This window comes from Budorcas taxicolor, chromosome 11 (genome assembly GCF_023091745.1).
Source record: "Budorcas taxicolor isolate Tak-1 chromosome 11, Takin1.1, whole genome shotgun sequence".
NCBI lineage: Eukaryota > Metazoa > Chordata > Mammalia > Artiodactyla > Bovidae > Budorcas > Budorcas taxicolor.
The window spans coordinates 157,436,231-157,450,762 of NC_068920.1; the positions used below are offsets into that span (position 1 = coordinate 157,436,231).

At 59.2% G+C, this 14,532-nt stretch overlaps 1 protein-coding gene across 1 annotated transcript in view; it reads right to left on the reverse strand.

Moving 5' to 3' along the window:
* Positions 1 to 583: 583 nt before the first annotated feature.
* Positions 584 to 14,532, reverse strand: part of NIBAN2 (niban apoptosis regulator 2) — a 53,304-nt gene continuing 39,355 nt past the window's right edge. Inside the window, exons 4-14 of the mRNA XM_052648582.1 lie at positions 12,674 to 12,779; positions 11,341 to 11,508; positions 5,819 to 5,934; positions 5,178 to 5,282; positions 4,919 to 5,081; positions 3,534 to 3,721; positions 2,706 to 2,861; positions 2,117 to 2,233; positions 1,883 to 1,990; positions 1,671 to 1,782; positions 584 to 1,245 (exon numbers count right to left, since the gene is read on the reverse strand). Of these exons, the coding sequence (XP_052504542.1) occupies positions 674 to 1,245; positions 1,671 to 1,782; positions 1,883 to 1,990; positions 2,117 to 2,233; positions 2,706 to 2,861; positions 3,534 to 3,721; positions 4,919 to 5,081; positions 5,178 to 5,282; positions 5,819 to 5,934; positions 11,341 to 11,508; positions 12,674 to 12,779 (1,911 nt within the window). The 3' untranslated portion in view covers positions 584 to 673. The remainder of the gene's footprint in view (positions 1,246 to 1,670; positions 1,783 to 1,882; positions 1,991 to 2,116; positions 2,234 to 2,705; positions 2,862 to 3,533; positions 3,722 to 4,918; positions 5,082 to 5,177; positions 5,283 to 5,818; positions 5,935 to 11,340; positions 11,509 to 12,673; positions 12,780 to 14,532) is intronic.

Sequence of the window (14,532 nt, forward strand, 5' to 3'; positions counted from 1 at the left end):
GCACCCCGCCCACCCCGCCAGCAGTACCTCTGCAGAGGTCACCCCTCCTTCCCTCAGACACGTCCTCGCCTCAGACCAGCACATTCCAGGCTGTTCCTGTTCCCACCCGACCTCGAGAGGCAGCCCTCCCCCAGCACCCCCCCCAGCCTCAAGACCCCCTCCTTGCACGTCCCTTCACCTGGGGTGGGAGAGCCAGGCCAGAGTCCACTCCAAAACTGGCCTCAGGGGCCCAGAGATGGGCCTCGGCGCTCAGGCCTCCTGGTTCTAACAGGCCCCTTCAGTGATGGGAGAAGCCAGGCGGTGGACGCAGCTCTCACCGCCCTCCTTCCGCGGATGGCAAGACCCACGGGGGGAACAGGCCGCAGAGGCAGGCAGGCAGGGAGGGCGGACTCAGAGTGCTCCCAGCCCCGCTCCCCCCCCAGGAGCAGGAAAGCCACGATCATCCCACAGAAGAGAAAACAGAGCAACCAAGTGTGACCAAACCCATAAAGTGACTCAAGTGGGCCCATCCTCGCCCAGCCCCCTTGGTGCCACACCAGCCCTGCCCCCGCCCCGCCCTGCCCCACCCCGCCCGGAAGGCACAGATCCTGTGCTCTCCGCCCAGAGCCAAGCCAGGGCCCCGGAGGGAGTGGCCCACGTGCTGTGTCCAACAGAGGCTCCAGGGGCGACCAGCCTAGAACTCGGTCTGCACCCCGGCACTGTCCTCGGTGGTGGTGTGGATGGGGGGGCGGCCGCCCGGGCCAGACACCTGCTCGCCGGTCTCCTGGTCGCTGGGCTTGGGAGGCTCGGGGCCCACGAGCTTTTCGGACGGGAGCTGCCGGAGGGGTGAGGTGGCCTCGGGGGCCAGCCCGGGCTGGGGGCTCTCCTGCACGGGGGCCCCGTTGAGCAGGGGGCCGGCCAGCGGGGGGCTCTCGGCCCGCAGATCCCCGGCCAGCAGGCCACGGAGCTCAGTGACGCTGTCCGGGGACGAGGGTGATGGCGGCTCAGGGGCGGCCTCGAAGGGCAGCCCCGCGTCCTCGTCCTGGACCACGGACACCACCTGCTTGGCACGCCGGCGCTTTTCCGAGACAGGGGCTGCTTCCTGGACGCCGGGGTCCCCGCCGCCACCGCCGCTGTCCCCATACTCCTCGCCCCAGTCGATGGGCGCGCCCTCAGCCAGCAGGTGCAGGTTGGGGTCGCTGTTGTGCATGACCACGCTGTCCCGGTACAGGTTGTGTTTCCTCTGCACGGCGGCCTCCTTCACGGCTGTGGGGCAGAGAGGGGTGACGGGACACTGAGCGGGGGGCTGACGGCCACCAGTACACCCCGCACCGCGTGCCCCACGTCACAACCCCTCGGCCTGAGTGGGCACTGCGACCGGACCAGGCTTCTTCGAGGCCTCAGTGTGGGAAGCAGGGGGTGGGACCTTAACCCCCATCACTCACCTGACACTCCCCAAAGTGCCAAGGACCCTCAACGTACCTAAGGCACTGGGCCGGACACTGCCCCCGACCCATACCACGAACAGTGGGCCCACCGCAGCCCACCGCCTGAGTCTCCGCTTTGTAGCTTAGCTGACCCCACCAGGAAGCCTCTGGGTGTCCACTTCCGCCACCCTCCAGCAGTGAGAGTCCTAACGGGGGCCACACGGCAGGGCAGCCCCACCCGGCTCTGCAGCCGGCGGCACTGACCCTGGAGGATGTCCTTCATGACCGTCTGCAGCACCACCTCCTCATACGTGTTCTCCACCAGGATGAACCTGGCAAAGTCCTCGAAGATCAGTTCCTGGAACCGGGACAGCTCCTGCCGGCCGGGGCGGGCGTGGGGGCAGAGAGAGGGGCGGTCAGGGCTGCGGGTCAGGCTGTGGGCGGCGGGCGGCGGGCGGGAGTGGAGGGCTGCTCACCGACTTGCAGGTGGGCGCCAGCTTCTTGAGCAGGAATGGGATGGTGATCTGCAGCAGCGCCTCCCGGAAGAAGCGCTTCCGCACCGTGCTGCTGTCGTAGTCATACTTCTGCCCGGAAAGAGGGGCCGGGGCGAGGGGAGCTCTGGGTCAGGGACCTCCATCAGCACCCCCGTCTCACCCAGGCCCCTGTCTCCTTCCCGGGGTAGAGGGGCAGGGCCTGGCCGGGCAGCTCACCTTCAGCACCCGCTCCAGGATGCGCTGGATGGACTTGCACAGCTCCTCCTTGGTGGGCCCCTTCCCCAGCTCCTGGTGCAGGAGGGTCTCGAAGGTGTACACGGCGTTGTCCATTTGCTGGAGGCGGAGCGTACCATAGGGCATGTGAAGGCGTGCCCCTCTGGGGAGGAGGGGTGACCCCAGGGAGGTGGGGTGACCCCAGGGAGGTGGGGTGCTCCCTGGGAGGAGGGGTGCCCCCTGGGAGGAGGGGTGCCCCCCTGGGAGGAAGGGGTGTCCAGGCACTCAGACACCCTTTCACTTGCTCACTCCTATGCTGTGTCTAGAGCACTGGCTCACTGCCAGGCACCAGCGCCACCCCTCCTTGCCCCAGGGGAACAGAGCGTCTGGGCCCTGTGGGAAGGAGTTTAGGGAATAGGGAGGGCTTCCTGGAGGAAGGGGTCTCTGAGACCCAAGAGGTGAGTCTGACTTAGCCAGGTGGACAGAGGGACAGGCATCCAAACAGATCCAAGAGCATGGCCAAGAGATCGGAGCAGGAGCGAACATGCAGGATTGCGGGGATAGTCAGGGCGCTGGCAAGCCCCGTGCCCACCTCACGCATGTGGATCTGGGCTCGCTGCTTGAACACAGACATGCTGGACACGTCAAAACGCTGCTGCAGCCCGTCGAGCCGCAGCGGCTCCATCTTCTCGTAGCAGCTGTGCATCTTGAGGGGGTGGTACGCCAGCTGGGACAGCTTCTCCATGTACTGCAAGGAGGCAGGGATACACGAGGGACCTGAGCTGGGGCCTCTGAGTACAGGCTCCGGGGCTGGCACTGGCACCAGGGAAGGCCATCCGGCGGTGGTGATCACCAGGGAAAGCGCTGGAGGACCTGGGACAGGAAAGCCAAGGCTCTGCAGGCAGGAGGGGGGTTCGGCAGCGCAGCGAGTGGAGACAGGCCGGCCTGAGTGCTGGGCGGCCCTGGGCAAATTGCTCACCATCTCTGGGCCTTGGTTTCCTCAGCCTCCAAATCTGGAGATGGGTTTTTGTGATCCCCAGGGTCCTCTATGGTTCTCAAAGTCTATGATTATTATTGTCAATGGAACTCCTCAGTATGGGGTGGAGAAGCAGCTAAGGTCACAGGGCCGATTCTGTCTCCCAGACCTGACAACCATGTGGGGCTCCCGGCAGTAGACCACCCCGATATGGGGCCTGTGGAAGGCCGCTCAACCCGAGAACCAGCTAACTCAGAAGCGAGAGGGGCCGGCTCCATCTGTGAGGGGCACAAAAATGGCATCTATGGACGTGGCCGGCTCCATGCCTCCTGCAGACCCTCTGTTCACAAGTTATGCCCAGGAGGGAAAGGGCCTGCCCTCATCACAGTGAGGGCCTGACGGGGGCCAGACCAGACCCAAAACCAAACCCAGGGCCCATCTCACCTCGCCCAGCTTGTCAATGCCACCCTCATTGATGACGTTCAGGTTCATGTCGGTGACTTCCTTGAAGAAGACATCCCGCACTTCTGTGAAGCCCTGGCTGGTGGGAACCATGAGGGCGTCCAGGATGGATGGGATGTAGGGCTGGACATGGTTCCGGACACAAACCTCAGCCTTGGGGAGGATGGAGGCTGTGCCAAGGGAGCAGGTTAGCGGACGGCACCCCCAGGAGCAACCCCCACCGTCCCAGGTCCCTAGGCTAGAGGCAAGCGGCTGTGTCATTCTCTAGAGAAGACCACTGGTGACCACATGAGCAAAGGGAAGGGTTCTTGAGGAATGGTTAACAATGGAGCACAGATAACAGGCATTCTCAGGTCGAATCCTCAAATTCCTGAAACTGTGACGTCAAGAAATGAAGAAAATGGCCATGTAAAGGTCTCAAGGTCAACAGTTTCTCCATTTAGATGGAGAAAGAGAAAACTCACCTTTGGGGGCTGGAGCGGGATCTTGCTCCTTTGTTTTTTAAAAAAATGAAAAACACTCCAGTGTATTCAAGGAGTCTCTGGGTTGTGCAAACCCTGAGCCCAAATTCTGCTCTGGCTCAGCCTAAACTGTGGAAAAGGCAACCTCCCCCAGGCAGGGACAATCTCCAAGAGGTCCCACCAAGGCATTTTCACCCAAGGGTGTTCTGACATCCCTCCTCCTCCCGAGTCCGGCTATGCTGTTTGTTCCACACAATAAATGTCAACTCAGTGTCCTCGCCAGCTCACGGTGAGTACAACTGGTAGAGAGTAACCCTCGGGGAACTGATGACCGCCACAACCATGGCCAGGGGGTGTGGGGGGAGGTGGCAGTGAGCAAAAGGATCCCACCAGGCTCAGGACAGGAAGGAGCACCAGCTGGCCCGGGAAAGGACAGGCAGGCTCAGCGTGGGTCACCCGAAGTCCAGATGATGTTGCTAAAATGGCCCGTGATAAATCTGACTGCCCGAAGATGAACAGAAGGCTGGGACCTCCTAACATCACTTAAGTCACCAAGATCTGGGTCTATAGAGACAAAAGCCGCCTGGGACTTCCCCAGTGACCCAGTGGTTAAGGCTTCCTGCAGTGGAAGTGCATGTTCGATCCCTGATCAGGGAACTAAGATCCCACTGGCTGCACCATGAGGCCGAAGAAAAGAAATAACAGCCACCAAATGACTCACAGGGGTTGGAAGAACAAGAGCTCAGATTTAATTCTGGCTTTTAAAAACTAATCAGTGAATGAAGTCACCGCTGTGACATGTACATGGATCCCTGAAAGAGGCAGAAGGGAGGCCCTGACCCCCAAGGGTGGGTGGTCCCAGCCCGCCCGCCCCATGATGACAACCAGAGCAGGTGGCCTGCCTACCTCGGATCTTGCTGGCCAGGTGCTCCTTGGAGGTGATGATCTGGTCCATGTCGGTCCGGATGACTGCCTCCATGGCCGGCCGGGCCAGCTGCAGCTTGGACAGCACCGCCTCAAAGCGTGCCTTGGCCTGTTCGTACACCATGCGGTACACGGCATCCGAGATCTGTGGGCAGGGTGTTGGCGTCGGGGTCAGCGTCAGGCTGGGGGTGCCGGGCAGCCGTGGGCCCCCCACCCCCACTCCTGAGCCCAGACCACCCACCTGGATCCACTGCCTCTGTCGCTCCTGCGGTTTCCCCTTCAGCCGGGGGACCAGCTCTGCCTTCAGCTCAGGGCCCAGCTCCTCCATCACCAGGTTACTCAGGATCTGGGACCGGGAAGCAGGGGCAGGGTTTGGAGCGTGCCCAGCCCCTCTCCACGTTCCGGCAAACCCAGCCACTCAAGCCCCCCTCAAAGCTGCCCTTTGCTCCACGGCCCCACTGCCCTGTCTCCCAAGCATCCTTCCCAGAGGCCCTGGATGATCTGCTTGGCTGTCCTGCAGGATCCAGCAGGGGCCCCAGCTCAGGACCTCTGCACGCGCAGCCTCCCCATCTAGAATGCTCCCCCAGCCCCCCTCGCCGGCACGTGGAAGTCGAATGTGTTTCTCCTGCTAGACAGAGAGCTCCCTAGGGGTCAGGACTGTGCCCTCCTGTTCTCAGTGCACCCAGCCCCTGGTCCAGGGTTGGTGCTTGGGAAACAACTGAACAAAAATAATCACCTGTGTGGCCTACCTCAGCCTCCACCCGCCCAAACCTAAGCTTGTCATCTGGGTCCAAACCTGCAACCAGTGCCCCGGGGCCCCGCCGGCGTGCTCAGTCCACCCTCTGGGCCCCAGGTGGACTTCCACAGCCTCCCCGGCCTCACCTGAACCTCGTTCCCACAGAGCATCTCCCAGGTGCCGTACAGCTCCTTGGACTGGCGGTACATGCGGATGGCATCCGTGAAAGCAGGGCCCTCCACCTTGGAGTCTTCGGGAATCCCTACCCGGGGAGAGGGACGGAGGGAGCAGGTTGGCAGGATGGCCCCCGCCCGAGGCCCCCACCGCTCTTGCAGTAACAGTGATAGGAGAGGTTGCAGTGACAGTTAAGAGCAGTAACAATCCGCCAGCAGCAGCAAGACAACCCTCCTTCGTACCCTCATCTCCTTAAGCCCTCCCACCAGCCCAAGACGTGGGCCCCGTCGTTGCTTCTGCTTTCACAGATGAAGAAACAGGTTCCAAGGTCAGGCCACTGCCAAGGGGCCAAGGCCACTGAGTGGCAGAGCCAGGACCACTGGGGGAGCCCACCCTCCCCCCAACCAGGAGAGGCCTCAAAACACAGCAGAGGGGGTGCAAGAGGCGCCCAGAGACCCTTCCTCCATCAGGGGCCTGCACACTCCCCCCATAGAGGGCTAGATGGTAAATGCGCACAGCTCTGCAGGCTGGTGACCTCTGTCCCAGCCATTCCACCCGCTGCTGTAGCAGGAAAGTTAGCGTGGACAGGGTGTGAACGAACGGGCCAATAAAGCTGGATTTGCTCAGACAGGCGATGGGCCCAGTTTGGCTCCCTGGCTGTCATTTGCCAAGCCTTGTGGAAGATCATCGAACCCTAAAGGGCCTCAGTGTTCCCTTCTGAACAGTGGGAGCTGTGGCCAGCCTGGCCTCACACACCCATGGAGGGGCTGCAGGGACCACACTGTGGGCCCGGCTGCAGGCCTGGTGGGCACTCCCTGCGTCAGAAACTGAAGCCCCGACTGGCTCCTGGGGCCCTGGGTCCGCTGCGACCACCGCTGTGCACCTGGGAGGCTGGGGACACCAATCCACGCCTTTTGTTGGAGGAGGTGGTGGGGGCCCAGAGGAGTTTGCCCACCTCCCCCATGCTGACCAGGCGGTTGCTGAACAAGATGTGGACCTCCTCCTGGGTGCTGGGGAGACAGGCTGCAGGAAGTTGCAACATCCGACTTTGGGAAGACGTGGTTAAACACCTCAGAGCCTGGCAGGAGGCGGCCCCCTGCCTGGCCTTGTGCCTCTGACCGCTGTGTCCCCAGAGCCAAACAGCAGCCGGGGCCTCTAAAATCCCAGCTCCCACTGTGATGACTATGGAATGAGTCACCCCCACAGAGAAAAAGCCCCTCTCTGGCATGGAGAGGGCCTCTCCTCCACCATCCGGGTGACCCAGGAATCACTGCCGTTCAGGGCTGGAGGGGGGCTCAGCAGTGGACAAACAGGCCCAGAACCCAGCCTGGCAGTGGCAGCTCCCAGGACTGGGATGGGGCCCTGAGCATTTCAGAACCTGCATCCAGGAGGGAGCAACGGGGGGACAGAGCAGGAGGGTCCCACAGAGCCCTGGGGTGGGTGCTGCCCAGCTGGGCTGGGGGAGGAGGCAGGCTTAATTAAGGAGGGAGGCACTGTCTCCCCGAGACCAGGTTTTGCCTAGAAAATCCGGATGTGTGTTATACATGCAGCCTCTCTCACGCACGGGCATTTGCATTCTGCAGACAGCAAGCTGGGCGTGCTGAGCAGGGGCCACTTTCCAGGTGGCAGGACAGGCTGGGCAGCAGCAAGGAGGTGGCTGACATCCCAGGCTCTGGTCAGACGTAAAGCCTCAGAACCTCAGGACACCCCTACTCTGCACGCCGAGGGGCTGACTCAAAAGTGAGGGTGGCCCCTCCTGAGCCCTCCCCCCGAGCCTGGCTGTTGGGGACTGACTTGTGTCCCGACAAAGTGCCGCACTGAAGTCCTGACCCCTAGCTGCTCAGAAAGGGGCCATGTCTGGATGCGGAAACTTAGGTGCGTGCGTGTGTGTGCTGTTACTTCAGTCGTGTCCGGCTCTGCGTGACCCCCTGGTCTATAAACCCACCAGGCTCCTCTGCCCATGGGCTTCTCCAAGCAAGAATACTGGAGTGGGTTGCCATTTCCTCCTCCAGGGGACCTTCCCGACCCAGGGACTGAACCCGCGTCTCTTGCATCTCCTGCACTGGCAGGAGGGTTCTTTACCACTAGCGCCCCCTGAGAAGCCCAGGACTTAGGTAATTGAGTTGAAAGGAGGGGATGAGGCCGGGCCCTGGTCCGACATGACTGGTGTCCTTATAAGAAGAAATCTGGACAAAGAGACAGGGCACACCCGGAGCAAGGACTACACGGTGACCCCAGGGAGACGCTGGCTGCCTCCTAGTCAAGGAGACTCAGAAGAAAACAAGCCTGCTGACACCTGGATGTGGGGTTTCCAGCGTCCAGAACTGCGCAAAAGCTAACTTCTGCTGTTGAAGCCACCCAGGCTGTGGCCCTTTGTTACAGCAGCCCCCAGTAGGCTGAGGCTGAGACCCCACACACGTTCCCACACGCTTTCCTGCACGCAGCTCTCAGAGGGACTGGTGGCTCTCAAGGTCCGGGGAAGCAAAGTCACACAGTCACTAGAGGGTGGCTGCCCCAGGCTGGAACCCGGGCCCAGTGGCTCCAGTGAGACCTGGAGGCTTCCCGCCCGCCCGTGGGGTCCTCGGGGTCAGGCTGAGAAAGGGAGCGGCACTCCTCAGTCCCACAGAGGAGGGGGGACGGCGGGCAGACAGGAAGAGGCCTTGACCTCAGCACCCCCGGCCCACCCCGAAGCCCAGCTCAGTGCCCCTGCTGCCCCCAGCTGCTCCAGGAATGCAGGATGTGAGGGGGACCCTGGACAAGCTGGCGTCCACCCAGCTTGGCCTCCTCCAGCCACCCCCCCACCCCACTTCCTGGCAGCCCCCGGAATGAGCAATTCCAGGCCCCACAAATTCCAGACCCAGCCTCCGAGGAAGCTGAGAACTTTCCCACAGTTCTGGGGCGGGTGGGGGGTGGGGGAGGCTCCTCTGAAACCACCCCATCAGCTCCTGACACCGAGTTGCAGGACGCCCCTGCTCCCCACCCGGCCCCAGCAGCTCTCCCCTGGCCTCCCCGCCTGCCCACAGACCCACACCCACCCACTCAGCCTCCCAGCTGAGCGCTCGCTATGTGCCAGGCACAGGGCCAAGAGCTCTACCCAGGACCCGCCCATTGATTCCTCCCCATAATCTAGCAATCTAGTTGATCACAACCGCCACTGTGCAGTGGGGAAATGAATGGCAGCTCTTCTCCCCGCTGGGTGGTCCCCACCCAGCCTGGCCTGGGGTCACCTGGCCAGGTCTGCCATTAGCCTTGGAAACCTGGAGACGGAGGGGCCTGGGCCAGGGATAGAGGGGAGGGAGGGAGCGGGGAGGAGGAAGGGAGGAGAAAAGGTACCCCGGGCCAGACGGTCAGAACCCAGATTGCTCTGCCCAGTCCTGGCCCCTCAGCCCCCAGGGACCTGGAAACAGGAGGCCTTTTGTGGGCGGCAGGGGTTGGCCTGACCGAAGACCTGGTTCCTGCCGCCCAGCAGATTCCAGCTGGGGCAGAGGCGGCCCTGGAGAGTGGAAAGGACAGAGGACGGGTGAGGTGAGCCAAGTCACCACACAGCCCGCCTCTAGGCGTGGGTGCCCATGGTCCGGCCTCCAAGTGGACCTGTGCCCGAGGTGTGCCTGCAGCCAGAGGGTGGAGCAGGGATGGGGCGGGGGACGGGGGCGGCCGGTCACCAGGAGAGAAGTTCAGGGTCTGGGACAGGGTTGCTCCTCCCCCAGGGGCAGAAAGCCCCTCGTACCCCACACCCTCCCACCAAGAGACAATCAAGCCTTTCTGATCAAACTCCTGTGAGCTTCATGAGGCCCTCCGGATCTGACCCCAGTGCCCCGCCAGTCCCATTTCCGGGCACCCCCTCCCAAGTTCAGGCCCTCATTCGTCCTCCTCTGAAGCACCCCCACACCAGGCCTCCCTTCATGCTCGCTGGGGCCTCTGTCTAGAACATGCCTCCCTCTGTTCTAGAATTATGCATCCTTCAGGTCTCAGCTGAACCATTGCCTCCTCAAGGATGCCACCCTCATCAACCCCTCCGCCCATACAAGCTCAGCAACCCCCCAGTATATACACACCCTCCAAGCTCCCCGGGTGGCTCCCACCCGGCACCGAGCACAGTCCTGACTCACCACCCCCTGGTATCCTCATCTGTTTAACATCTGTCCCCCCTACCCCTAGGCTGCCGGCAGTGAGGGACCAGGGGAGAGGAGGGACCAGGCCTTGCTTCCCTGTTGCATTCTCAGCACCCAGCCCTGGGTCTGGTTCAGAGAAACACTGAAAGGTTTGTTGAATGAATAAGTGAGCCGGAAGAGACCTTGTAACTTTACAGACGAGAACGAGGCCCTGAGAGGGGAAGCGAAGTTCCTACACTACCAGGCAGGTCAGTGATAAGAAAGAAATGACACCATAAAAAAATCTTTAACAAGGACTGTGAATCCTCCTAGAGCCTCTCAGACACAGGAGAAAATATTATCCCCATTTCACAGAGGCTCCAAGAGGCAAGTTGGTCTCCTAAGATCATGTTGCTGGGAAGTGGCAGAATCAGGGTTTTTCCTCTGTGATTCAGGAGCTCAACAACCGCATCCCTCTGGAAACAATTTCCTATATTTTTTTCTCAGCGTCACAGAACAGTCTTCATCAGGGGAGAGGGTTAAGGGCAGCATGACAATGGTTTCCAAAAACCAGAAGGAAAAGTGGCGGTTGGTGGTTCAGTTGCTAAGTCACATCTGACTCTGTAACTCTACAGACTCTAGCCTTTCTGACTCCTCTGTCCACGGGATTCTCCAGGCAAGAGTACTGGAGTGGGTTGCCATTTCCTTCTCCAGGGGATCTTCCCCACCCAGGGTTTGAACCTGGGTCTCTTGCATTGCAGGCAGATTCCTTACCCACTGAGCCACCAGGGACGTTAAGGGCAAAAGGTCCGTCTAGTTAAGGCTATCGTCTTTCCAGTGGTCATGTATGGATGTGACAGTTGGACTATAAAGAAAGCTGAGCACCAAAGAATTGATGCGTTTGAACTGTGGTGTTAGAGAAGACTCTTGAGAGTTCCTTGGACTGCAAGGAGATCCAACCAGTCCATCCTGAAGGAGATCAGTACTGGGTGTTCACTGGAAGGACTGAGGCTGAAGCTTAAACTCCAATACTTTGGCCACCTGATGCAAAGAGCTGACTCACTGGAAAAGACCCTGATGCTGGGAAAGATTATAGGCGGGAGGAGACGACAGAGGATGAGATGGTAGGATGGCCTCACTGACTCAATGGACATTGAGTCTGAGTAAACTAGTTGGTGATGGACAGGGAGGCCTGGCGTGCTGCAGTCCATGGGGTCGCAAAGAGTCGGACACGACTGAGCGACTGGACTGAACTGAACTGAACATGGTTTCTAAAACCCCAAAAGGAAAAGGAAAACGGCTCATAGAGCAGGGGTGCCACTCCACAGTCGCCCACTAGGTGTCACCACTCAGCAACACACCCGGTAACCCCCTCCCAGCTCGCGGGGCCTCGGGCGGCTCACCGTTGTTGCAGTGTCGGACACAGTCCTGCAGGACGGCCTGCCACTTGTCCTGCTCGGCTTCTGTCATCATGCAAAAGTAGTAGTGACGCGCCGAAGGATGCCAGAGGATGAGCGGGAACTGCGTGGGGCATTTGAGGATGGGGGCAGAGCCCGATTTTGGTGTGGTCCCTGTGGAGACAGCACCCACTAAGCGGCTCCCCTCTGTGGCTTCCCTCGGCCAGAGGACAGCCAGCAGCTGACCCCTCGCCCTGCCCCTCCAGGTCCAGAGAGGGCTGGCCTGTACCAGAATGACTGGAGTCAGCGGGGAGGCCGCTTCTCTCAGGCTCCACAGCTTGGCTAAGAGAAGGCCTGCCCCCTCCCCGGCCCCCCAGCACCAGTTCTTAGAGTTGGTAATGCATACACCTCCCTGGGGTCAGGTTCTAAACTCTATGCAGGAGGCACAAATAACACAGGGTTGGAACTCTCAGGGTCAAGGGCCAAGCATTACTGTCTTGGGTTTCCCTTCAAATTTCAGCTGCAGGAGCCAAAGGGTGGCTTAAATGTCCAAAGTAGGAGGGAGGCATGGGGCAGGGGATACAGAATAAATAAAAGGGGATTTTTCTCTCTCTGTTTTGTCCACATGGATATTTGAGATCCAGAGAGATAAGTGGTCCTGGGCTGTGACCTGGTCACTCCTGTTAATAACAGGACAATGGCAGCTCTTTGGGTCCTGGCTCTGGGTCCCTGTGCTGGGCTCACCACACACACAGCACCTCGTGGGGTCTCCACAACACCCCAAGGTCAGCCCTCCCAGTGCAGGGGCTGGAATTCAGGAAAACCAGACTCCAGCTGAGTCCTCAATCACCAAGTCCCACACAGGGGGGTCTCACTACCCCTTGGTCTCCTTGGGATCAGCTAAGAGGCAGACGTGATCCCACAAAGCTTTTGGGTGTCTCTGATGGGGTGGGGTCACCTAGGATGGCTCCCCACAAATGTAGCATTGACTTGGCAGCTTACAAAGTGGGGCACCTGGATCGTCTTCTCCCGGAACCTCTCAGGGACCCAGGGAAGGGGCAGAGTACAGAGTAAGCCCCCTCCACAGCTGTGATCACCAGGCTCAGGAAGTGGGGGCTGGGTGGGACTCACACTGGTGTGGCCCCAATTCTCTGGGTGACTTCAGGAAAACCCCTCAGGCCTCCCCTTGGAGGTTCAGGTTGTGCTGGGCACTTGCCACAGCTCTAGCCCAGCTGCTCTTCCTGTAAACATGGAGCTTGGCGTTCCAGAACCAGGAATGCTCCCCACACTCTCCGGCCAAATTCCTGGGCACTTGGCCTGGGATGGGTGGTCCCTTTACCTGGTAAAGAGTTGCCAACGAGTTCCAGGTACTGGTCCAAGGAGGTGAGGATTTTGTAGCCCGCACTGTTGATGACAGCTCGGGGTGGGATCTGCCGCTCATAAGCCTGAGGAGGGGGCAAGAGAGATGGTGGAGGCAGCTACAGGTATGGCCAGCCCCCAACCCCCTGTCTCTACCTGGCCCCAGGGCCCCACTCACTGTTCCCTGCCCAAGACAGGGCGGAGGAGGAGGCGAGGAAGAGAAGAGAAAGAAAGGAGTTTGATCATTATTGTGACTAGAGGCCACATGGTGTCCTGAGCAGGACCCAGGCTCGGGGCTCAAATCCTAGCTTCACTAAGTACTATGTGTGTCAAGGATAACATCTCCTGTGCTTTAGTTTGGACATCCCTGGTGGCTCAGCGGTAAAGAATCCACCTGCCAATGCAGGAGACACCAGTTCAGGAAGATTTCCCTGGAGAAGGAAATGGCAACCCACTCCAGTATTCTTGCCTGGAGAACCCCATGGACAGAGAAGCCTGGCAGGCTATGCACCACTTAGCAACTAAGTAACAACAACATGCTTTAGTTTCCTCATATATAAAACCAGGGTAATAATAGTTCCTACCTCACAGGGCTCCCTAAGGACCCAGGGAGATAACTGGGTAAGGTTTAGCACAGTGCCTGCTACAGCAAGCGTCAGTAAGCACTGCTGATGTGATTATGGCTGGGTTCACCAAAAAATTAGTTTGGGGTTTTCCGTTAACATCTTACAGAAAAAAAAACCTGAAAAAAACTTTTTGGCCAACCTAATGTTATCACCACTGCTACTACTGGCTCTACAAGGAGCAGCTAACACCAGCCTAGTGTTCATTACCTACCAGGTACTGTGCTATGGGCCCCGATTGCTTTATTTCACAGAATTCTCACAATCCAGAGATAAGCACCATTACGAACCCCAACATCACATAACTGGTAAGGTAGCCAACCTAAGACATGAACCTGGCCTGTCAGCCTCTAGAGCCCAGGGTCTTTGATTACCCTGGACTGTCCACTAACTTTCTAGGTCCTGAGCACACAAGGCCCCTTGGGAGGAGAATATATTCATTGGAAGGACTGATGCTGAAGCTCCAATACTTTGGCCAGCTGATGCAAAGGGCCAACTCACTGGAAAAGACCCTGATGCTGGGAAAGATTGAAGGCAGGAGAAGGGGGTGACAGAGAATGAGACGGTTGGATGGCACCATTGATTCAATGGACATGAACTTGGGCAAACTCCAGGAGATAGAGGACAGGGAGGCCTGGCACGCTGCAGTCCATGGGGTCACAAAGAATCGGACCCAACTGAGCGACTGAACAACAACTGCTTTCTTACACCAGTGGGAAGAAGAAATAGTTGTGATGTAGGCGCTCATACAGCAGGGCTGCCATGCTGCGCCTCGCCACTAGGTGTCACCACTCAACATATTTCTTGAGAGCGGCTGAGACCAACGAGATTTTCAAAGCGGTCCCTGATGAGTAGCATCAAAGTCACATGAGAACTCGTCAGAAATGCATATTCTTGGCCCCATTGCAGACGTGAATCAAATTGAGGGTAGGCCCAGCAACATGGTGTGTGTTTTTTTTAATTTTTTTTTTGGAATTTATTTTTTAATTGAAGGATAATTGCTTTACAGAATTTTGTTGTTTTCTGTCAAACATCAACATGAATCAGTCACAGGCAGCAACCTGTTTCTACACCAGCCTTCCAGGTGATTCTGTGCAGTGAGAACTGCTGCCCTGAGGCATTGGTTGCTCCTGACTCTGCTTATGTTCAGTTCAGTTCAGTTCAGTCACACAGTCGTGTCTGACTCTTTGCGACCCCATGAACTGCAGCACACCAG